The sequence below is a fragment of the Xenopus laevis genome, chromosome 5L (genome assembly GCF_017654675.1).
Source record: "Xenopus laevis strain J_2021 chromosome 5L, Xenopus_laevis_v10.1, whole genome shotgun sequence".
Lineage (NCBI taxonomy): Eukaryota > Metazoa > Chordata > Amphibia > Anura > Pipidae > Xenopus > Xenopus laevis.
The window spans coordinates 108,621,083-108,647,415 of record NC_054379.1 but is presented as its reverse complement, the minus strand read 5'-3'; the positions used below and the strand labels follow the sequence as shown (position 1 = coordinate 108,647,415).

Genomic DNA, 26,333 nt, shown 5'->3' with positions numbered 1-26,333 from the left:
GCAATATAGAGGTTTTTTTGGGGGGGGGTGGGTGACTATCCTACTGTCACATGAGGGGCAAGGTGTTCGCAAAGGCAAATGTATCACTTTGTGAAAATTTATTCTCATAGCAAACGTATTGCGAATGGTTTTTGCGTTAACAACCAATATTACATTCCCCCTATGTGCATAGATTCCTGTAAAGTCGTTGTTTTGTATTTTTTTTAATAAATGATAAAGTATATTTTCTCAATTAAAAAAACAGAGCTTTTTTAATATACTTACATGTAAATGTTGAATTCTGTGTGTTTGTACCATTCAGATTCCCATTTGTAACAAAGACCACAAATGTGTAAAAATTTCCAGGTGTCAACTTATCCACAAGGAATGAATTTGTATTCACTCTCACTGATTCCTTTGATGGAGTCCCTAAGATTCGGATGATATAGGAACTAATATTGCCTAATGGAATAGGCCAGTTTAGAGACACTGAAGTGGTGGTGACGTTGTCTATGATCAAGCTTGCAACTGCTGAAGGAACTGGAAGATAAAAGAACCATACATTTTAGTACAAACTGAACATTTGGTCTAGTCTGTCAGGCACTGGAAATGGAAATTTTACTTTAAAGTAGCAATATTTTCTAGCTTTTCTGTTGTAATTTTCTGTTAACAAGGACATAAATAGGTAAAAACACACATGCTCAGTGTTCTTTGAGCAGCTGTTAAGAAGCTAAACTTAGAGGTCATGCAACCCATCAAGCAGAAAATGAGGTTTGCCTGTCAAATAAACTAATGCTACAAGGCTGATTATTAAATTCTGATGGTAATTGTGCTGTTTCTGGACCTCCATGTACCAATAACCTGAATTATTTACTAATCAGCCTTATATTATATTTATATTGTAAAATAATTAATTTGCAAAAGCACTCACAGCATACAAGAACAAATGTTTACTATTCCATTAGGTTACCAAACACCTACAGTATTTTAAAGTCAATGGACCAGACACCATAAAGAAGGTATATAAGGGCTCATTTATGAACACAGGTTATTGTGTAAAAGTTTAATTTACATGCGCAAATCACTTTATTTTACCCACAACACTATGTTGTGTCTACTACATTAATTTGTGAATCCCGTGTGTTGCTGTTCACATTTTCAGAGTGGGTAAGGCATTTCTTTCTCAGCACCAACAGAAAGCAATAGCGCCACTGATCAGTAGCACCCATGATGCAACTCACTTGGGGAACCATGTAAATATTGCCCAGTCAAGGCTGGCAATAGTTCCTGGGTTCGCTATTATCCATATGTACAGTTACTTATAATGAATCTGAACAGGCTGAAGGGATGCATTGTCACTTGATTTGCTGCAAACTTCTGAAACCTCCAAGTACTACAGCAAATAGTTGCCTTGGTTTATTAAGCATCAATACAGTTTAAAAAGTGGTAGCCATGATAACTTTTTGGTAAAAAGATACATTCAAGCATATTTTATGTATTTTAAGAAATTTTCCAAATACTATCTAAATTATGCAACTTTTTTCTCATATGCACTTTACATTGGAAACTGTCTATATTTAAGAACATTTTTAGGTGCAGTACCTTTTTTTTTAAAAAAATATACTTACATGTAGCTGTAGAACTCTGTATGTATGTACCATTTTTATTCCCATTAGTAACAAAGACCACAAATGTGTAATAATTTCCAGGTATCAGCTGATCCACAAAGAAAGAATTTGTATACACCCTCAGTTCTTTTGATGGAGTCCCTAAGACTTGGAAGAAATAGGAACTGATATTTCCTAATGGAATAGGCCAGCTTAGAGACACTGAAGTGGTGGTGACATTGTCTATGATCAGCCTTGCAATTGTTGAAGGAACTGGAAGATAAAAGAATCATGCATTTTCGAGAGTCATGACAAATAATGTGGGTGAAAGAGGGCAGCCCTGCTGGGTGCGCTTTTGATTTTGATGTAGTCTGAAAGCATTCACTAGTCTGAAAGCATTTACTCTCACATGTGCCACAGGACTATGATACAAAGATTTTATCCACTTACAGATTCATTCTCAAAACATATTCCCTAGTGCTGTACAATACTAAAATGTGATAAAATCATTTTAAAAAGCCATGAAATGTGTTTTATGCCTGAATACTCATTCTTCTCTTTTAAAGGAATTGTTCAGTATGAAAATAAAACTGGGTAAATAGATAGGCTGTGCAAAATAAAATATGTTTTCAATATAGTTAGTTAGCCACAAATGTCATGTATAAAGGCTGGAGTGATTGGCTAATAGCCTGAACCCTACTTCCTGCTTTTCAGCTCTCTTGGTTTCCATTGACTGGTTACCCTGGTGACCAAGCAGTAACCAAACACATGGGCCGTAACTGTTGCTTTTGAATCTTAACTGCTTGCTGAGGATCAATTGCAAACTCATTGAACAGTCATGTCCCATGTGTCCCCCTTACAGTTGCTGACTTTCACAGAGTTAGAGAGCTGAAAAGCAGGAAGTTGTGTTCTATTCTGTTCTGTTACACATTGAGTAACTTAAGCCTTCATATATTACATTTTTGCCTAATTAACTATATTAGATACATTTTTTATTTTGCACAGCCTATCTACTTACCCAGTTTTTATTGTGTCTTACATAACAGAACAGAACACTACTTCCTGCTTGTCAGCTCTCTAACCCTGAGTTACTCAGTGACACATGGTACATAACTATTCAGTGAGTTCGCAATTGATCCTTAGCATTCAGCTCAGATTCAAAAGCAACAGATATGACCCATGTGGCCTCCCCTCAAGTCATTGATTGGTTACTGCCTGGTAACCAATCAGTGGAAACCAGGGAGCTGCAAAGGAATGAAGGAATGATTTTGCTCACTTGGTGGTTGTCTAACATATTATAAACCACACTCCAGTATTTTTAAAGGACTGAATCCTAAAAATAAACATGGCTAGAAATGCCATATTGTATACCATATACCGAACTTATTGAACCAGACTAAAGGTTCAGCATATCTTTAGTAATAATTATCCAGTCCTTTAAAGTTGTCACAGCAGTTTCTCATCTTGGATTTTGCTAGGCTTGTCAGTGACACACACATGCTCAGTGTTCTTTGAGCAGCTGTTGAGAAGCTAAGCTTAGAGGTCATGCAACCCATTAAAGGAGAAGGAAAGGTTAAAACTAAGTAAGCCTTATCAGAAAGGTCCATCTAAATATACCAGTAAACCCCCAAAGTAATGTTGCTCTGAGTCCCCTGTCAAAAGAAACACAGCATTTCTTTACTTCTATTGTGTACACATGGGCTTCTGTATCAGACTTCCTGCCTTCAGCTTAAACCTCATTGCCCTGGGCAAGAGCATGCTCAGTTTGCTCCTCTCCCCCCACCCCTCCCTTCTCTACTGTAATCTGAGCCCAGAGCAGGGAGAGACTCAGGCAGGAAGTGATGTCACACCACATTAATACTGAAGCTCCTATTCTAAACAAACAGAGAGTTTCTAGAGCTTTTTACTCAGGTATGGTAAAATATTCTACAGAATAAATATAGCATTCTAGCTTGCACTATTGCAGCAGCTAATCTATTGGCAATAAAATGCCTCCGTAGCATTCCTTCTCCTTTAAGCAGAAAATGAGGTTTGCCTGTCAAATAAACTAATGCTACAGGGCTGATTATTCAATTTGGATGCTAATTGTGCTGTGTCTGGACCTCCATGTATCAATAACCTGAATTATTTACTAATCAGCCTTATATTATATTTATATTGTAAAATAAATCATTTGCAAAAGCACTCACAGCATACAAGAAAAAATATTTATTATTCCATTAGGTTACCAAAGACACTGACCCATTTCATCCATTTTTGGGCCATCGTCAGGATGCATCTGAGATTGTTGTCAATAATAGACAGCAGCACAGAGCATATGCATTGAGTCAGCAGATGGGGAGCTACTGGGGAATATTTGGAGGCAAACAGTGGTTCCTTTGGGCTGGTATAGACACCCAAATCATACACGGTTATTTATCAAAAGTCGAGTTTGTGAGGTTTATGAGGTTTTTTTATACAGCCAATCAAATCACAACTCAAATGTTTTCTAATTTATGAAAAAACTTGAATGTAAAACACTTAAATCAGTGTTATCGTGGTGAATAAGTCAAATACCCAAATTGATCAAGTTTTCGGCAGAAAAAAACGTACATTTATCGAATTGATTGAGTTTTCAAATGAAAACCACAGAAAAAATCCTGAACACCATGAAGGCTACAAACATCTTCAAATGGTTCAAGGAACCTCTGCCATTGACTTTTATATGACCTTGACAGGTTTTAGCTGGAGTATTTCCAACTAAGGGGTATAATAAATCTCAAAAAATGTTAGTTTCTTTTTTACCCCAAAATTAGAGTTTTTCTGCAAACTACTCTTGAAAACTCAAATTTTTCAGGGAAAAAACAACTTAACCTTTAATTAATAACCCCTATAATGTACAAAATTTCTGCCCTGCTTCTTTAGTTAAGTTATAGTTCTCCTTTTACATTATTCTTCTCCTTTTAAATCAACAATGAAATGGCTGCCTTTGTCTGTTTTTATTTTTAGAGATGGCATAAACTGTAGTTTTACTACGCAAATCTGATTTAAACAGACAATGGAACTCATTTATAAAGGTGTAATTCTTTTGACAAATAATTGGTCAGTTCTATCACATCTCATTGTAAGACCTATTTTAAAGTCAATGGACCAGACACCATAAAGAAGGCATATAATGGCTCATTTATGAACACAGGTTACTGTGTAAAAGTTCGTTTTACATGCACAAATCACTTTATTTTACCCACAACACTATGTTGTGTCTACTACATTTATTAGTGAATCCCATGCATTGCTGTTCACATTTTCAGAGTGGGTAAAGCATTTCTTTCTCAGCACCAACAGAAAGCATTAGCACCACTGGTCAGTAGCACCCATGATGCAACTCACTTGGGGAACCATGTAAATATTGCATGGTCCAGGCTGGCAATAGTTCCTGGGTTTGCTATTATCCATATGTATAGTTACTTATAATTAATCTGAACAGGCTGAAGGGATACGTTGTCACTTGATTTGCTGTAAAGCTCTTGATAACTGATTGTTGTAGCAATGATTACTTATAGGTAAAAAGTTGCATTCAACCTCATATTTTATGTATTTTAAGGAGTTTCCAAATACTTACTAAAGTATGCAAATCTTGTTCTCATGTGCACTTTAAATTGGAAACTTCCTATATTTAAGGACATTTTGAGGTGCATTAACTAGACCTTTTTTTAAAATATATATTTACATGTAGCTATAGAATTCTGTATGTATGTACCATTCTTATTCCCAAGTGTAACAAAGACCACAAATGTGTAAAAATGTCCAGGTATCAGATGATCCACAAAGAAAGAATTTATATTTATAATGATTTCCTTCTCTGGAGTCCCTAAGACTTGGATGATATAGGAACTGATATTTCCTAATGGAATAGGCCAGCTTAGAGACACTGAAGTGGTGGTGACACTGTCTATGATAAGGCTTGTAATTGTTGAAGGAACTGTGCAATATAGAGGGGTTTTTTTGGGGGGGGTGACTATCCTACTGTCACATGAGGGGCAAGGTGTTCGCAAAGGCAAATGTACCACTTTGTGAACATTTATTCTCATATCAAACGTATTGCGAATGGTTTTTGCGTTAACAACCAATATTACATTCCCCCTATGTGCATAGATTCCTGTAAAGTCTTTTTTTAATATACTTACATGTAAATGTTGAATTCTGTGTGTTTGTACCATTCAGATTCCCATTTGTAACAAAGACCACAAATGTGTAAAAATTTCCAGGTGTCAAATTATCCACAAGGAATGAATTTGTATTCACTCTCACTGATTCCTTTGATGGAGTCCCTAAGATTCGGATGATATAGGAACTAATATTGCCTAATGGAATAGGCCAGTTTAGAGACACTGAAGTGGTGGTGACGTTGTCTATGATCAAGCTTGCAACTGCTGAAGGAACTGGAAGATAAAAGAACCATACATTTTAGTACAAACTGAACATTTGGTCTAGTCTGTCAGGCACTGGAAATGGAAATTTTACTTTAAAGTAGCAATATTTTCTAGCTTTTCTGTTGTAATTTTCTGTTAACAAGGACATAAATAGGTAAAAACACACATGCTCAGTGTTCTTTGAGCAGCTGTTAAGAAGCTAAACTTAGAGGTCATGCAACCCATCAAGCAGAAAATGAGGTTTGCCTGTCAAATAAACTAATGCTACAAGGCTGATTATTAAATTCTGATGGTAATTGTGCTGTTTCTGGACCTCCATGTACCAATAACCTGAATTATTTACTAATCAGCCTTATATTATATTTATATTGTAAAATAATTAATTTGCAAAAGCACTCACAGCATACAAGAACAAATGTTTACTATTCCATTAGGTTACCAAACACCTACAGTATTTTAAAGTCAATGGACCAGACACCATAAAGAAGGTATATAAGGGCTCATTTATGAACACAGGTTATTGTGTAAAAGTTTAATTTACATGCGCAAATCACTTTATTTTACCCACAACACTATGTGTGTCTACTACATTCATTTGTGAATCCCGTGTGTTGCTGTTCACATTTTCAGATTTGGTAAGGCATTTCTTTCTCAGCACCAACAGAAAGCAATAGCACCACTGATCAGTAGCACCCATGATGCAACTCACTTGGGGAACCATGTAAATATTGCCCAGTCCAGGCTGGCAATAGTTCCTGGGTTCGCTATTATCCATATGTACAGTTACTTATAATGAATCTGAACAGGGTGAAGGGATGCATTGTCACTTGATTTGCTGCAAACTTCTGAAACCTCCAAGTACTACAGCAAATAGTTGCCTTGGTTTATTAAGCATCAATACAGTTTAAAAAGTGGTAGCCATGATAACTTTTTGATAAAAAGATACATTCAAGCATATTTTATGTATTTTAAGAAATTTTCCAAATACTATCTAAATTATGCACCTTTTTTCTCATATGCACTTTACATTGGAAACTGTCTATATTTAAGAACATTTTTAGGTGCAGTACCTTTTTTTTAAAAAAATATACTTACATGTAGCTGTAGAACTCTGTATGTATGTACCATTTTTATTCCCATTAGTAACAAAGACCACAAATGTGTAATAATTTCCAGGTATCAGCTGATCCACAAAGAAAGAATTTGTATACACCCTCAGTTCTTTTGATGGAGTCCCTAAGACTTGGAAGAAATAGGAACTGATATTTCCTAATGGAATAGGCCAGCTTAGAGACACTGAAGTGGTGGTGACATTGTCTATGATCAGCCTTGCAATTGTTGAAGGAACTGGAAGATAAAAGAATCATGCATTTTCGAGAGTCATGACAAATAATGTGGGTGAAAGAGGGCAGCCCTGCTGGGTGCGCTTTTGATTTTGATGTAGTCTGAAAGCATTCACTAGTCTGAAAGCATTTACTCTCACATGTGCCACAGGACTATGATACAAAGATTTTATCCACTTACAGATTCATTCTCAAAACCCATATTTAGTGAGACAGTTAAACATACAGTATATGCCCAATTGACCCTGCATCTTAGCATCAGTTGATAGTAACATGAGGGGAATTTTGTTTAGTACATAGTGTAATTATTGTCATGTATTTATAAAGCACCAACATATTCCCTAGTGCTGTACAATACTAAAATGTGATAAAATCATTTTAAAAAGCCATGAAATGTGTTTTATGCCTGAATACTCATTCTTCTCTTTTAAAGGAATTGTTCAGTATGAAAATAAAACTGGGTAAATAGATAGGCTGTGCAAAATAAAATATGTTTTCAATATAGTTAGTTAGCCACAAATGTCATGTATAAAGGCTGGAGTGATTGGCTAATAGCCTGAACCCTACTTCCTGCTTTTCAGCTCTCTTGGTTTCCATTGACTGGTTACCCTGGTGACCAAGCAGTAACCAAACACATGGGCCGTAACTGTTGCTTTTGAATCTTAACTGCTTGCTGAGGATCAATTGCAAACTCATTGAACAGTCATGTCCCATGTGTCCCCCTTACAGTTGCTGACTTTCACAGAGTTAGAGAGCTGAAAAGCAGGAAGTTGCGTTCTATTCTGTTCTGTTACACATTGAGTAACTTAAGCCTTCATATATTACATTTTTGCCTAATTAACTATATTAGATACATTTTTTATTTTGCACAGCCTATCTACTTACCCAGTTTTTATTGTGTCTTACATAACAGAACAGAACACTACTTCCTGCTTGTCAGCTCTCTAACCCTGAGTTACTCAGTGACACATGGTACATAACTATTCAGTGAGTTCGCAATTGATCCTTAGCATTCAGCTCAGATTCAAAAGCAACAGATATGACCCATGTGGCCTCCCCTCAAGTCATTGATTGGTTACTGCCTGGTAACCAATCAGTGGAAACCAGGGAGCTGCAAAGGAATGAAGGAGTGTTCTGTTATATTACACATCCAGTCCTCCAGCCTTTATACAGTACATTTTTGCCTAACTATATCAGAAACATTTTTTATTTTGCACACCCTATCTTTTTACCCAGTTTTTATTTTTTTACTGAACAATTACTTAAAACAGTGCATATAAGTGTTGATTTGCAAAACTGATTATTGTGCAAAATTCACTTTATTTTACCCACAATGCAGTGTTTTCTCTAGAATTTTAACTTAACTGCAAGAAAAGGACAATCCTGACACCTATAAACTATTTTACGGAGGTTTGTGGATTTTAGGAATTACCTTATTCTAAGATGAGAGAGGATGACATTTCAGGACTTCTGCAGACTTATTATAAGAGTCTACAACTTCAGAGGCAGCCTTGAGGAAGAAGAGGACTAAACTTGCCTTCTCCCACCCTCCCTTCACTGCACTTTTATATGGGAAATAAAGCTGTGGTCTAGTGTATACCACTACCCTTTCCCCACTTACCACTCCCCCATACCCTTTTCCTCTCCTCTGTAGCTTTATTATTGTAAACAATTGCATATACAATTGCATACAATTGTATATGCAATACAATTGCATACAAAAAACTCTATGGGGGAAATGTAATAACATTTGCAAGTGCAAAACTTGAATAAAAAAAAAGAATAAAAATTTGCATGTCACAATGTACTATTCTTTATTAGGCTTTTATTGAATTGCCAATTTGAATTGCTCATTGCAAACCTTTAACACCTGCTCTGAAGTTTGCGAATGCAAAATATTATTACATACACTGCACACTATTGCAAACTATAAAATTCGCAATCACTATCCTACTGTCACATGAGGGGCAAGGTGTTTGCAAAGGCAAAATGTATCACTTTGAGAACATTTATTCTCATAACAAACATATTGCGAATGATTTTTACATTACCAACCAATTTTACATCCCCCCTATGTGCATAGATTCCTGTAAAGTCTTTGTTTAATGAATAATAAAGTATATTTTCTCAATTAAAAAAACAGAGCTTTTTTTAATATACTTACATGTAAATGTTGAATTCTGTATGTTTGTACCATTCAGATTTCCATTTGTAACAAAGACAACAAATGTGTAAAAATTTCCAGGTGTCAAATTATCCACAAGGAAAGAATTTGTATTCACTCTCATTGGTTCCTTTGATGGCGTCCCTAAGACTTGGATGATATAGGAACTAATATTGCCTAATGGAATAGGCCAGTTTAGAGATACTGAAGTGGTGGTGATGTTGTCTATAATCAAGCTTGCAACTGCTGAGGGAACTGGAAGATAAAAGAACCATACATTTTAGTACAAACTGAACATTTGGACTAGTCTGCCAGGCAGTGGAAATGGATTATTTTAAAACACCACAAAAATAACATATTTTACTTTGGAGTAGCAATATTTTCTAGCTTTTCTGTTGTAATTTTCTGTTAACAAGGACATAAATAGGTATAAACACTAAAAACTCTGGGCTCTCTGCCAAAAAGCCACTTATTTTAAGGGCAGAGACACACTGGCAGATTCAGGGAGATTATTCGCCGGGCGACAAACTGTGAAAACTTTAGGGGACTTCAAAAAACGAAGGGCTCCAAGTGTGTTCCCACCAGCGATTTTCATTCTAGCCTGCGGAAGGCAGGGGAAGGCAGTTGGGGGAGATTAGTTGCCCCAAACTGCTGAGCTGTCAAAATCGTGACTGACCCACAGAAAACAGGACAGTTGGGAGGTATGTCATTGTCCTGTATTTATAAAGCTCCAACATATTCCACAACCCTGTACAATACTAAAATGGGACGAAGTTTGTATAAAATGTATGTTTTCATAACAGTTCTCTTTTCACCAGTGGATTAGAGGAACTGCCTTGATATTAGTCCCACATTTTACTTTGAAGTGAGGATACTTTTGTAGCTGTTCCCAGCTGTACCCAGGAAGAAATGGGGTGCAGACCCAGTATTAAAGATTTTGCTCACTTGGTGGTTGTCTAACATATTATAAACCACACTCCAGTATTTTTAAAGGACTGAATCCTAAAAATAAACATGGCTAGAAATGCCATATTGTATACCATATACCGAACTTATTGAACCAGACTAAAGGTTCAGCATATCTTTAGTAATAATTATCCAGTCCTCTGGATTTTGCTAGGCTTGTCAGTGGCACACACATGCTCAGTGTTCTTTGAGCAGCTGTTGAGAAGCTAAGCTTAGAGGTCATGCAACCCATTAAAGGAGAAGGAAAGGTTAAAACTAAGTAAGCCTTATCAGAAAGGTCCATCTAAATATACCAGTAAACCCCCAAAGTAATGTTGCTCTGAGTCCCCTGTCAAAAGAAACACAGCATTTCTTTACTTCTATTGTGTACACATGGGCTTCTGTATCAGACTTCCTGCCTTCAGCTTAAACCTCATTGCCCTGGGCAAGAGCATGCTCAGTTTGCTCCTCTCCCCCCACCCCTCCCTTCTCTACTGTAATCTGAGCCCAGAGCAGGGAGAGACTCAGGCAGGAAGTGATGTCACACCACATTAATACTGAAGCTCCTATTCTAAACAAACAGAGAGTTTCTAGAGCTTTTTACTCAGGTATGGTAAAATATTCTACAGAATAAATATAGCATTCTAGCTTGCACTATTGCAGCAGCTAATCTATTGCCAATAAAATGCCTCCGTAGCATTCCTTCTCCTTTAAGCAGAAAATGAGGTTTGCCTGTCAAATAAACTAATGCTACAGGGCTGATTATTCAATTTGGATGCTAATTGTGCTGTGTCTGGACCTCCATGTATCAATAACCTGAATTATTTACTAATCAGCCTTATATTATATTTATATTGTAAAATAAATCATTTGCAAAAGCACTCACAGCATACAAGAAAAAATATTTATTATTCCATTAGGTTACCAAAGACACTGACCCGTTTCATCCATTTTTGGGCCGTCGTCAGGATGCATCTGAGATTGTTGTCAATAATAGACAGCAGCACAGAGCATATGCATTGAGTCAGCAGATGGGGAGCTACTGGGGAATATTTGGAGGCAAACAGTGGTTCCTTTGGGCTGGTATAGACACCCAAATCATACACGGTTATTTATCAAAAGTTGAGTTTGTGAGGTTTATGAGGTTTTTTTATGCAGCCAATAAAATCACAACTCAAATGTTTTCTAATTTATGAAAAAACTTGAATGTAAAACACTTAAATCAGTGTTATCAGGGTGAATAAGTCAAATACCCAAATTGATCAAGTTTTCGGCAGAAAAAAACATACATTTATCGAATTGATTGAGTTTTCAAATGAAAACCACAGAAGAAATCCTGAACACCATGAAGGCTACAAACATCTTCAAATGGTTCAAGGAACCTCTGCCATTGACTTTTATATGACCTTGACAGGTTTTAGCTGGAGTATTTCCAACTAAGGGGTATAATAAATCTCAAAAAATGTTAGTTTCTTTTTTACCCCAAAATTAGAGTTTTTCTGCAAACTACTCTTGAAAACTCAAATTTTTCAGGGAAAAAACAACTTAACCTTTAATTAATAACCCTTATAATGTACAAAATTTCTGCCCTGCTTCTTTAGTTAAGTTATAGTTCTCCTTTTACATTATTCTTCTCCTTTTAAATCAACAATGAAATGGCTGCCTTTGTCTGTTTTTATTTTTAGAGATGGCATAAACTGTAGTTTTACTAAGCAAATCTGATTTAAACAGACAATGGATCTCATTTATAAAGGTGTAATTCTTTTGACAAATAATTGGTCAGTTCTATCACATCTCATTGTAAGACCTATTTTAAAGTCAATGGACCAGACACCATAAAGAAGGTATATAATGGCTCATTTATGAACACAGGTTACTGTGTAAAAGTTCGTTTTACATGCACAAATCACTTTATTTTACCCACAACACTATGTTGTGTCTACTACATTTATTAGTGAATCCCATGCATTGCTGTTCACATTTTCAGAGTGGGTAAAGCATTTCTTTCTCAGCACCAACAGAAAGCATTAGCACCACTGGTCAGTAGCACCCATGATGCAACTCACTTGGGGAACCATGTAAATATTGCATGGTCCAGGCTGGCAATAGTTCCTGGGTTTGCTATTATCCATATGTATAGTTACTTATAATTAATCTGAACAGGCTGAAGGGATACGTTGTCACTTGATTTGCTGTAAAGCTCTTGATAACTGATTGTGGTAGCAATGATTACTTATGTAGGTAAAAAGTTGCATTCAACCTCATATTTTATGTATTTTAAGGAGTTTCCAAATACTTACTAAAGTATGCAAATCTTGTTCTCATGTGCACTTTAAATTGGAAACTTCCTATATTTAAGGACATTTTGAGGTGCATTAACTAGACCTTTTTTTAAAATATATATTTACATGTAGCTATAGAATTCTGTATGTATGTACCATTCTTATTCCCAAGTGTAACAAAGACCACAAATGTGTAAAAATGTCCAGGTATCAGATGATCCACAAAGAAAGAATTTATATTTATAATGATTTCCTTCTCTGGAGTCCCTAAGACTTGGATGATATAGGAACTGATATTTCCTAATGGAATAGGCCAGCTTAGAGACACTGAAGTGGTGGTGACACTGTCTATGATAAGGCTTGTAATTGTTGAAGGAACTGTGCAATATAGAGTGTTTTTTTTGGGGGGGTGACTATCCTACTGTCACATGAGGGGCAAGGTGTTCGCAAAGGCAAATGTACCACTTTGTGAACATTTATTCTCATAGCAAACTTATTGCGAATGGTTTTTGCGTTAACAACCAATATTACATTCCCCCTATGTGCATAGATTCCTGTAAAGTCTTTTTTTAATATACTTACATGTAAATGTTGAATTCTGTGTGTTTGTACCATTCAGATTCCCATTTGTAACAAAGACCACAAATGTGTAAAAATTTCCAGTTGTCAAATTATCCACAAGGAAATAATTTGTATTCACTCTCACTGATTCCTTTGATGGAGTCCCTAAGATTCGGATGATATAGGAACTAATATTGCCTAATGGAATAGCCCAGCTTAGAGATACTGAAGTGGTGGTGACATTGTCTATGATCAAGCTTGCAACTGCTGAAGGAACTGGAAGATAAAAGAACCATACATTTTAGTACAAACTGAACATTTGGTCTAGTCTGTCAGGCACTGGAAATGGAAATTTTACTTTAAAGTAGCAATATTTTCTAGCTTTTCTGTTGTAATTTTCTGTTAACAAGGACATAAATAGGTAAAAACACTAAAAACTCTGGGTTCTCTGCCAAAAAGCCTCTTATTTTATGGGTAGAGACACACTGGCAGATTCAGAGAGATTAGTTGCCCAGCAACAAACTGTGAAAAAATGGGGTTCAGACCCAGTATTAAAGATTTTGCTCACTTGGTGGTTGTCTAACATATTATAAACCACACTCCAGTATTTTTAAAGGACTGAATCCTAAAAATAAACATGGCTAGAAATGCCATATTGTATACCATATACTGAACTTATTGAACCAGACTAAAGGTTCAGCATATCTTTAGTAATAATTATCCAGTCCTTTAAAGTTGTCACAGCAGTTTCTCATCTTGGATTTTATTAGACTTGTCAGTGGCACACACATGCTCAGTGTTCTTTGAGCAGCTGTTGTGAAGCTAAGCTTAGAGGTCATGCAACCCATTAAGCAGAAAATGAGGTTTGCCTGTCAAATAAACTAATGCTACAGGGCTGATTATTCAATTTGGATGCTAATTGTGCTGTGTCTGGACCTCCATGTATCAATAACCTGAATTATTTACTAATCAGCCTTATATTATATTTATATTGTAAAATAAATCATTTGCAAAAGCACTCACAGCATACAAGAAAAAATATTTATTATTCCATTAGGTTACCAAAGACACTGACCCGTTTCATCCATTTTTGGGCCGTCGTCAGGATGCATCTGAGATTGTTGTCAATAATAGACAGCAGCACAGAGCATATGCATTGAGTCAGCAGATGGGGAGCTACTGGGGAATATTTGGAGGCAAACAGTGGTTCCTTTGGGCTGGTATAGACACCCAAATCATACACGGTTATTTATCAAAAGTCGAGTTTGTGAGGTTTATGAGGTTTTTTTATGCAGCCAATAAAATCACAACTCAAATGTTTTCTAATTTATGAAAAAACTTGAATGTAAAACACTTAAATCAGTGTTATCAGGGTGAATAAGTCAAATACCCAAATTGATCAAGTTTTCGGCAGAAAAAAACATACATTTATCGAATTGATTGAGTTTTCAAATGAAAACCACAGAAGAAATCCTGAACACCATGAAGGCTACAAACATCTTCAAATGGTTCAAGGAACCTCTGCCATTGACTTTTATATGACCTTGACAGGTTTTAGCTGGAGTATTTCCAACTAAGGGGTATAATAAATCTCAAAAAATGTTAGTTTCTTTTTTACCCCAAAATTAGAGTTTTTCTGCAAACTACTCTTGAAAACTCAAATTTTTCAGGGAAAAAACAACTTAACCTTTAATTAATAACCCTTATAATGTACAAAATTTCTGCCCTGCTTCTTTAGTTAAGTTATAGTTCTCCTTTTACATTATTCTTCTCCTTTTAAATCAACAATGAAATGGCTGCCTTTGTCTGTTTTTATTTTTAGAGATGGCATAAACTGTAGTTTTACTAAGCAAATCTGATTTAAACAGACAATGGATCTCATTTATAAAGGTGTAATTCTTTTGACAAATAATTGGTCAGTTCTATCACATCTCATTGTAAGACCTATTTTAAAGTCAATGGACCAGACACCATAAAGAAGGTATATAATGGCTCATTTATGAACACAGGTTACTGTGTAAAAGTTCGTTTTACATGCACAAATCACTTTATTTTACCCACAACACTATGTTGTGTCTACTACATTTATTAGTGAATCCCATGCATTGCTGTTCACATTTTCAGAGTGGGTAAAGCATTTCTTTCTCAGCACTAACAGAAAGCATTAGCACCACTGGTCAGTAGCACCCATGATGCAACTCACTTGGGGAACCATGTAAATATTGCCTGGTCCAGGCTGGCAATAGTTCCTGGGTTTGCTATTATCCATATGTATAGTTACTTATAATTAATCTGAACAGGCTGAAGGGATACGTTGTCACTTGATTTGCTGTAAAGCTCTTGATAACTGATTGTGGTAGCAATGATTACTTATAGGTAAAAAGTTGCATTCAACCTCATATTTTATGTATTTTAAGGAGTTTCCAAATACTTACTAAAGTATGCAAATCTTGTTCTCATGTGCACTTTAAATTGGAAACTTCCTATATTTAAGGACATTTTGAGGTGCATTAACTAGACCTTTTTTTAAAATATATATTTACATGTAGCTGTAGAATTCTGTATGTATGTACCATTCTTATTCCCATTTGTAACAAAGACCACAAATGTGTAAAAATGTCCAGGTATCAGATGATCCACAAAGAAAGAATTTATATTTATAATGATTTCCTTCTCTGGAGTCCCTAAGACTTGGATGATATAGGAACTGATATTTCCTAATGGAATAGGCCAGCTTAGTGACACTGAAGTGGTGGTGACACTGTCTATGATAAGGCTTGCAATTGTTGAAGGAACTGTGCAATATAGAGGGGTTTTTTTGGTGGGTGGGTGACTATCCTACTGTCACATGAGGGGCAAGGTGTTCGCAAAGGCAAATGTATCACTTTGTGAACATTTATTCTCATAGCAAACGTATTGCGAATGGTTTTTGCGTTAACAACCAATATTACATCCCCCCTATGTGCATAGATTCCTGTAAAGTCTTTGTTTTGTATTTTTTTTAATAAATAATAAAGTATATTTTCTCAATTAAAAAAACAGAGCTTTTTTTAATATACTTACATGTAAATGTTGAATTCTGTGTGTTTGTACCATTCAGATTCCCATTTGTAACAAAGACCACAAATGTGTAAAAATTTCCAGGTGTCAACTTATCCACAAGGAAAGAATTTGTATTCACTCTCACTGATTCCTTTGATGGAGTCCCTAAGATTCGGATGATATAGGAACTAATATTGCCTAATGGAAAAGGCCAGTTTAGAGACACTGAAGTGGTGGTGACACTGTCTATGATCAAGCTTGCAACTGCTGAAGGAACTGGAAGATAAAAGAACCATACATTTTAGTACAAACTGAACATTGGGTCTAGTCTGTCAGGCACTGGAAATGGAAATTTTACTTTAAAGTAGGAATATTTTCTAGCTTTTCTGTTGTAATTTTCTGTTAACAAGGACATAAATAGGTAAAAACACACATGCTCAGTGTTCTTTGAGCAGCTGTTAAGAAGCTAAACTTAGAGGTCATGCAACCCATCAAGCAGAAAATGAGGTTTGCCTGTCAAATAAACTAATGCTACAAGGCTAATTATTAAATTCTGATGGTAATTGTGCTGTTTCTGGACCTCCATGTACCAGTAACCTGAATTATTTACTAATCAGCCTTATATTATATTTATATTGTAAAATAATTAATTTGCAAAAGCACTCACAGCATACAAGAAAAAATGTTTACTATTCCATTAGGTTACCAAACAACTACAGTATTTTAAAGTCAATGGACCAGACACCATAAAGAAGGTATATAAGGGCTCATTTATGAACACAGGTTATTGTGTAAAAGTTTAATTTACATGCGCAAATCACTTTATTTTACCCACAACACTATGTTGTGTCTACTACATTCATTTGTGAATCCCGTGTGTTGCTGTTCACATTTTCAGATTTGGTAAGGCATTTCTTTCTCAGCACCAACAGAAAGCAATAGCACCAATGATCAGTAGCACCCATGATGCAACTCACTTGGGGAACCATGTAAATATTGCCCAGTCCAGGCTGGCAATAGTTCCTGGGTTCGCTATTATCCATATGTACAGTTACTTATAATGAATCTGAACAGGCTGAAGGGATGCATTGTCACTTGATTTGCTGCAAACTTCTGAAACCTCCAAGTACTACAGCAAATAGTTGCCTTGGTTTATTAAGCATCAATACAGTTTAAAAAGTGGTAGCCATGATAACTTATTGGTAAAAAGATACATTCAAGCATATTTTATGTATTTTAAGAAATTTTCCAAATACTATCTAAATTATGCACCTTTTTTCTCATATGCACTTTACATTGGAAACTGTCTATATTTAAGAACATTTTTAGGTGCAGTACCTTTTTTTAAAAAAATATACTTACATGTAGCTGTAGAACTCTGTATGTATGTACCATTTTTATTCCCATTAGTAACAAAGACCACAAATGTGTAATAATTTCCAGGTATCAGCTGATCCACAAAGAAAGAATTTGTATACACCCTCAGTTCTTTTGATGGAGTCCCTAAGACTTGGAAGAAATAGGAACTGATATTTCCTAATGGAATAGGCCAGCTTAGAGACACTGAAGTGGTGGTGACATTGTCTATGATCAGCCTTGCAATTGTTGAAGGAACTGGAAGATAAAAGAATCATGCATTTTCGAGAGTCATGACATATAATGTGGGTGAAAGAGGGCAGCCCTGCTGGGTGCGCTTTTGATTTTGATGTAGTCTGAAAGCATTCACTAGTCTGAAAGCATTTATTCTCACATGTGCCACAGGACTATGATACAAAGATTTTATCCACTTACAGATTCATTCTCAAAACCCATATTTAGTGAGACAGTTAAACATACAGTATATGCCCAATTGACCCTGCATCTTAGCATCAGTTGATAGTAACATGAGGGGAATTTTGTTTAGTACATAGTGTAATTATTGTCATGTATTTATAAAGCACCAACATATTCCCTAGTGCTGTACAATACTAAAATGTGATAAAATCATTTTAAAAAGCCATGAAATGTGTTTTATGCCTGAATACTCATTCTTCTCTTTTAAAGGAATTGTTCAGTATAAAAATAAAACTGGGTAAATAGATAGGCTGTGCAAAATAAAATATGTTTTCAATATAGTTAGTTAGCCACAAATGTCATGTATAAAGGCTGGAGTGATTGGCTAATAGCCTGAACACTACTTCCTGCTTTTCAGCTCTCTTGGTTTCCATTGACTGGTTACCCTGATGACCAAGCAGTAACCAAACAGTGATTTGAGGGGGGCCACATGGGCCGTAACTGTTGCTTTTGAATCTTAACTGCTTGCTGAGGATCAATTGCAAACTCATTGAACAGTCATGTCCCATGTGTCCCCTTTACAGTTGCTGACTTTCACAGAGTTAGAGAGCTGAAAAGCAGGAAGTTGTGTTCTATTCTGTTCTGTTACACATTGAGTAACTTAAGCCTTCATATATTACATTTTTGCCTAACTAACTATATTAGATACATTTTTTATTTTGCACAGCCTATCTATTTACCCAGTTTTTATTGTGTCTTACATAACAGAACAGAACACTACTTCCTGCTTGTCAGCTCTCTAACCCTGAGTTACTCAGTGACACATGGGACATAACTATTCAGTGAGTTCGCAATTGATCCTTAGCATTCAGCTCAGATTCAAAAGCAACAGATATGACCCATGTGGCCTCCCCTCAAGTCATTGATTGGTTACTGCCTGGTAACCAATCAGTGGAAACCAGGGAGCTGCAAAGGAATGAAGGAGTGTTCTGTTATATTACACATCCAGTCCTCCAGCCTTTATACAGTACATTTTTGCCTTACTATATCAGAAACATTTTTTATTTTGCACACCCTATCTTTTTACCCAGTTTTTATTTTTTTACTGAACAATTACTTAAAAGAGTGCATATAAGTGTTGATTTGCAAAACTGATTATTGTGCAAAATTCACTTTATTTTACCCACAATGCAGTGTTTTCTCTAGAATTTTAACTTAACTGCAAGAAAAGGACAATCCTGACACCTATAAACTATTTTACGGAGGTTTGTGGATTTAAGGAATTACCTTATTCTAAAATGAGAGAGGATGACATTTCAGGACTTCTGCAGGCTTATTATAAGAGTCTACAACATCAGAGGCAGCCTTGAGGAAGAAGAGGACTAAACTTGCCTTCTCCCACCCTCCCTTCACTGCACTTTTATATGGGAAATAAAGCTGTGGTCTAGTGTATTCCACTACCCTTTCCCCACTTACCACTCCCCCATCCCCTTTTCCTCTCATCTGTAGCTTTATTATTGTAAGCAATTGCATATACAATTGCATACAATTGTATATGCAATACAATTGCATGCAAAAAACTCTATGGGGGAAATGTAATAACATTTGCAAGTGCAAAACTTGAATAAAAAAAAGAGAATAAAAATTTGCATGTCACAATGTACTATTCTTTATTAGGCTTTTATTGCATTGCCAATTTGAATTGCTCTTTGCAAACCTTTAAAGGGCCAGTAACATAACAAGTTTTTTTTTTGAAAATTCGTTAATATACAACAACAAAAAAACACCAACACAAATTAAATTTTAAAATAGCAAAGCCTTTATTAAAAAACAACTTGCAGAATGTCCACTTCCTGTCCTCTTCAGAAACGCTGAAAAGGCGACCATCCATCCTGCAGCAATCGATTTCTCCTCCCTGGCTTTTCAAGTGACAGCATGCGGCTTCTTCTCCTCCTTGATTCGGGGCCCAGCAGATTCTCGATGAAGAAAGAAGACGACACCCTGGCTTCCGTGAGTTCGCTGTTGTGCAGGAGCAAGGAAGGGGGAAGGGTCGCTATTGTGCAGGAGCATGGCTGTCTGCTCAGGGGCAGCCATATGCGGGAACGGAGTCTCTGAAGGCACAAGGGAAATCCCCAGCCGGCCCCAGCCCTCCCCTCTGCCCTCTTCCCCAGCTCTGACGAGGAGCCATCGCTGGGGAAGCTGCGCACAATGCTGCCAGTAGAGACACATGCGCTCGTGCTCTATAGGCAGCTCTGGAATGTACCGCAGCCTCCCCAGAAATTTAAACTATGTTCCTTCATGGGGCAGACTCTGTTCCTGCGTATGACTGCCCCTGAGCAGACAGCCATGCTCCTGCACAACAGCGACCATTCCTTGCTCCTGCACAACAGCGAACCCACGGAAGCCAGGGTGTCGTCTTCTTTTTTCATCGAGAATCTGCTGGACTCCGAATCAAGGAGGAGAAGAAGCCGCATGCTGTCACTTGAAAAGCCAGGGAGGAGAAATCGATTGCTGCAGGATGGATGGTCGCCTTTTCGCCGTTTCTGAAGAGGACAGGAAGTGGACTTTCTGTAAGTTATTTTTTAATAAAGACTTTGCTATTTTCAAATTTAATTTGTGTTGGTGTTTTTTTTTTTTTGTTGTATATTAACGAATTTTCAAAAAAAAATTTTTTATGTTACTGGTCCTTTAACACCTGCTCTGAAGTTTCATTAAATATTTTGTCACAAAAAAACGGTTTGCGAATGCAAAATATTATTGCGTACACTGCGCACTATTGCAAACTATAAAATTCGCAATCACTACCCTACTGTCACATGATGGGCAAGGTGTTTGCAAAGGCAAAATGTATCACTTTGAGAACATTTATTCTCATAACAAACATATTGCGAATGATTTTTACATTACCAACCAATTTTACATCCCCCCTATGTGCATAGATTCCTGTAAAGTCTTTGTTTAATGAATAATAAAGTATATTTTCTCAATTAAAAAAACAGAGCTTTTTTTAATATACTTACATGTAAATGTTGAATTCTGTGTGTTTGTACCATTCAGATTTCCATTTGTAACAAAGACAACAAATGTGTAAAAATTTCCAGGTGTCAAATTATCCACAAGGAAAGAATTTGTATTCACTCTCACTGGTTCCTTTGATGGCGTCCCTAAGACTTGGATGATATAGGAACTAATATTGCCTAATGGAATAGGCCAGCTTAGAGATACTGAAGTGGTGGTGACGTTGTCTATGATCAAGCTTGCAACTGCTGAGGGAACTGGAAGACAAAAGAACATTTTAGTACAAACTGAACATTTGGACTAGTCTGCCAGGCAGTGGAAATGGATTCTTTTAAAACACCACAAAAAGAACATATTTTACTTTGAAGTAGCAATATTTTCTAGCTTTTCTGTTGTCATTTTCTGTTAACAAGGACATAAATAGGTATAAACACTAAAAACTCTGGGCTCTCTGCCAAAAAGCCACTTATTTTAGGGGCAGAGACACACTGGCAGATTCAGGGAGATTATTCGCCGGGCGACAAACTGTGAAAACTTTAGGGGACTTCAGAAAACGAATGGCTCCAAGTGTGTTCCCACCAGCAATTTTCATTCTAGCCTGCGGAAGGCAGGGCAGGGGAAGGCAGTTGGGGGAGATTAGTTGCCCCAAACTGCTGAGCTGTCAAAATCGTGACTGACCCACAGAAAACAGGACAGTTGGGAGGTATGTCATTGTCATGTATTTATAAAGCTCCAACATATTCCACAACCCTGTACAATACTAAAATGGGACGAAGTTTGTATAAAATTTATGTTTTCATGACAGTTCTCTTTTCACCAGTGGACTAGAGGAACTGCCTTGATACTAGTCCCACATTTTACTTTGAAGTGAGGATACTTTTGTAGCTGTTCCCAGCTGTACCCAGGAAGAAATTGGGTGCAGTCCCAATATTAAAGATTTTGCTCACTTGGTGGTTGTCTAACATACAGTATTATAATCCACACTCCAGTATTTTTAAAGGACTGAATCCTAAAAATAAACATGGCTAGAAATGCCATATTGTATACCATATACTGAACTTATTGAACCAGACAAAAGGTTCAGCATATCTTTAGTAATAATTATCCAGTCCTTTAAAGTTGTCACAGCAGTTTCTCATCTTGGATTTTATTAGGCTTGTCAGTGGCACACACATGCTCAGTGTTCTTTGAGCAGCTGTTGTGAAGCTAAGCTTAGAGGTCATGCAACCCATTAAGCAGAAAATGAGGTTTGCCTGTCAAATAATCTAATGCTACAGGGCTGATTATTCAATTTGGATGCTAAGGGCTCTTACACATGAGCGTTCCGACCTGCGCTCCCCTGCGTTTCGTTTTTTGGCGTTCAGCCGCAGGGGAACGTAGGAATAGACGCAAGTCATTATTTGAAATGGGGCTGTACTCACTCAGGCGCGTGTAGGCGCCGAAAGCAGGAAAAATGCAGCATGTTGCGTCTGAACCTGCGTTCGGCGCCTACACGCGCCTGAGTGAGTACAGCCCCATTTCAAATAATGACTTGGGTCTATTCCTGCGCTCCCCTGCGGCTGAACGCCAAAAAACGAAACGCAGGGGAGCGCAGGTCGGAACGCTCATGTGTAAGAGCCCTTATTGTGCTGTGTCTGGACCTCCATGTATCAGTAAGCTGAATTATTTACTAATCAGCCTTATATTATATTTATATTGTAAAACAAATCATTTGCAAAAGCACTCACAGCATACAAGAAAAAATATTTATTATTCCATTAGGTTACCAAAGACACTGACCCGTTTCATCCATTTTTGGGCCGTCGTTAGGATGCATCTGAGATTGTTGTCAATAATAGACAGCAGCACAGAGCATATGCATTGAGTCAGCAGATGGGGAGCTACTGGGGAATATTTGGAGGCAAACAGTGGTTCCTTTGGGCTGGTATAGACACCCAAATCATACACGGTTATTTATCAAAAGTCGAGTTTGTGAGGTTTATGAGGTTTTTTTTACACAGCCAATAAAATCACAACTAAAATGTTTTCTAATTTATGAAAAAACTTGAATGTAAAGCACCTAAATCAGTGTAATCGGGGTGAATAACTCAAATACCCAAATTGATCAAGTTTTCGGCAGAAAAAAACGTAAATTTATCGAATTGATTGAGTTTTCAAATGAAAAACCACAGAAAAAATCCTGAACACCATGAAGGCTACAAACATCTTCAAATGGTTCAAGGAACCTCTGCCATTGACTTTTATATGACCTTGACAGGTTTTAGCTGGAGTATTTCCAACTAAGGGGTATAATAAATCTCAAAAAATGTTAGTTTCTTTTTTTACCCAAAAATTAGAGTTTTTCTGAAAACTACTCTTGAAAACTCAAATTTTTCAGGGAAAAAACAACTTAACCTTTAATTAATAACCATTATAATGTACAAAATTTCTGCCCTGCTTCTTTAGTTAAGTTATAGTTCTCCTTTTACATTATTTTTCTCCTTTTCATCAACAATGGCATAAACTGATGGCATAAACTGTAGTTTTACTACGCAAATCTGATTTAAACATACAATGGAACTCATTTATAAAGGTGTAATTCTTTTGACACTTTGGGGCAAATTCACTAAAGTGCGAAGCGCCTAACGCTAGTGCAAATTCGCCAGTGTGACGTCATTTCGTTACTTCGCCGATTTACTAACAGGTGCTGGCGTAAATTCGCTAGCGAAGTGGACTAAGGGACTTAACTACATTAATTCACTAACTTGCGCATTTTACTGAACATTATCTCTTGCGCCAGACTTGCCTTCGACACCTCAGACCAGGCGAAGTGCAATAGAGTAGATAGGGATTGCTTCTAAAAAAACCTGACATTTTTTCTAAGTCCCAAAAAACGCTGGCATCTTTTCCTTTTTTAAGGGTGATAGTACAAGATTGTAAATTTTTTTGGGGTACCCTCCTTCCCCCCTACATTTCCTAACATATGGCACCTAAACTATACAGTGGCCACATGTGTAGGGCAATATAACAACTCTATTTTATTTTATGAAGCTTTCGCAGGCTTGTGTAGTGTAATGTATTTGCTGCTACATGTACGTCCATTGTAATTTAACTTGGTGCCGTATGCAAATTAGGCATCGCTAGCGTAACTGTGCTTTCCTTGACGAATTAACACTAGTGCAACTTCGCTACCTTTCGCTTCCCTGAGCGCAACTTCGGATTTTAGTGAATTAGCGGCGCCCTGGCGAAACTTCGCCTGGCGAAGTGCGGCAAAGTGGGGCAAAGCCTGCGCTAGCGTAACTCCACAGGTTAGTGAATTTGCCCCATAATTGGTCAGTTCTATCACGTCTCATTGTAAGACCTATTTTACAGTCAATGAACCAGACACCATAAAGAAGGTATATAATGGCTCATTTATGAACACAGGTTACTGTGTAAAAGTTAGTTTTACATGCACAAATCACTTTATTTTACCTACAACACTATGTTGTGTCTACTACATTTATTTGTGAATCCCATGTGTTGCTGTTCACATTTTCAGAGTGGGTAAGGCATTTCTTTCTCAGCACCAACAGAAAGCATTAGCACCACTGATCAGTAGCACCCATGATGCAACTCACTTGGGGAACCATGTAAATATTGCCTGGTCCAGGCTGGCAGTAGTTCCTGGGTTTGCTATTATCCATATGTATAGTTACTTATAATTAATCTGAACAGGCCGAAGGGATACTGTACATTGTCACTTGATTTGCTGTAAAGCTCTTGATAACTGATTGTGGTAGCAATGATTACTTATAGGTAAAAAGTTGCATTCAACCTCATATTTTATGTATTTTAAGGAGTTTACAAATACTTACTAAAGTATGCAAATCTTGTTCTCATGTGCACTTTAAATTGGAAACTTCCTATATTTAAGGACATTTTGAGGTGCATTAACTAGACCTTTTTTTTACATGTAGCTGTAGAATTCTGTATGTATGTACCATTCTTATTCCCATTTGTAACAAAGACCACAAATGTGTAAAAATGTCCAGGTATCAGATGATCCACAAAGAATTTATATTTATAATGATTTCCTTCTCTGGAATCCCTAAGACTTGGATGATATAGGAACTGATATTTCCTAATGGAATAGGCCAGCTTAGTGACACTGAAGTGGTGGTGACACTGTCTATGAATAGGCTTGCAATTGTTGAAGGAACTGTGCAATATAGAGGTTTTTTTTGGGGGGGTGACTATCCTACTGTCACATGAGGGGCAAGGTGTTCGCAAAGGCAAAATGTATAACTTTGTGAACATTTATTCTCATAGCAAACGTATTGCGAATGGTTTTTGCGTTAACAACCAATATTACATTCCCCCTATGTGCATAGAATCCTGTAAAGTCTTTGTTTTGTATTTATTTTAATAAATAATAAAGTATATTTTCTCAATCAAAAAACAGAGCTTTTTTTATTATACTTACATGTAAATGTTGAATTCTGTGTGTTTGTACCATTCAGATTCCCATTTGTAACAAAGACCACAAATGTGTAAAAATTTCCAGGTGTCAACTTATCCACAAGGAAAGAATTTGTATTCACTCTCACTGATTCATTTGATGGAGTCCCTAAGATTCGGATGATATAGGAACTAATATTGCCTAATGGAATAGGCCAGCTTAGAGACACTGAAGTGGTGGTGACGTTGTCTATGATCAAGCTTGCAACTGCTGAAGGAACTGGAAGATAAAAGAACCATACATTTTAGTACAAACTGAACATTTGGTCTAGTCTGTCAGGCACTAGAAATGGATTATTTTAAAACACCAAAAAAAGTAGTACAAATCTTACTTTGAAGTAGCAATATTTTCTAGCTTTTACTGTTGTAATTTTCTGTTAACAAGGACATAAATAGGTAAAAACACTAAAAACCCTGGGCTCTCTGCCAAAAAGCCTCTTATTTTAAGGGCAGAGATACACTGGCAGATTCAAGGAGATTAATCTGAACAGGCTGAAGGGATGCATTGTCACTTGATTTGCTCCTGAAACCTCCAAGTACTACAGCAAATAGTTGCCTTGATTTATTAAGCATCAATACAGTTAAAAAAGTGGTAGTGATGATTACTTATAGGTAAAGAGTTACATTCAAGCATATTTTATTTATTTTAAGGAGTTTCTTAATACTATCTAAATTATGCAAATCTTTTTCTCATATGCACTTTGGAAATCTACATTGGAAACTGCCTA

The 26,333-nt window shown here is 36.6% G+C and overlaps 1 protein-coding gene across 1 annotated transcript in view; it reads right to left on the bottom strand.

The window, feature by feature from the left end:
• Nucleotides 1-26,333, bottom strand: part of LOC108705322 (titin) — a 192,593-nt gene that overhangs the window by 30,352 nt on the left and 135,908 nt on the right. Inside the window, exons 87-96 of the mRNA XM_041563241.1 lie at nucleotides 25,571-25,825; nucleotides 21,129-21,383; nucleotides 17,698-17,949; nucleotides 16,357-16,611; nucleotides 13,315-13,569; nucleotides 9,506-9,760; nucleotides 7,094-7,345; nucleotides 5,753-6,007; nucleotides 1,608-1,859; nucleotides 265-519 (exon numbers count right to left, since the gene is read on the bottom strand). Coding sequence (XP_041419175.1) covers nucleotides 265-519; nucleotides 1,608-1,859; nucleotides 5,753-6,007; nucleotides 7,094-7,345; nucleotides 9,506-9,760; nucleotides 13,315-13,569; nucleotides 16,357-16,611; nucleotides 17,698-17,949; nucleotides 21,129-21,383; nucleotides 25,571-25,825 — 2,541 coding nt within the window. The remainder of the gene's footprint in view (nucleotides 1-264; nucleotides 520-1,607; nucleotides 1,860-5,752; nucleotides 6,008-7,093; nucleotides 7,346-9,505; nucleotides 9,761-13,314; nucleotides 13,570-16,356; nucleotides 16,612-17,697; nucleotides 17,950-21,128; nucleotides 21,384-25,570; nucleotides 25,826-26,333) is intronic.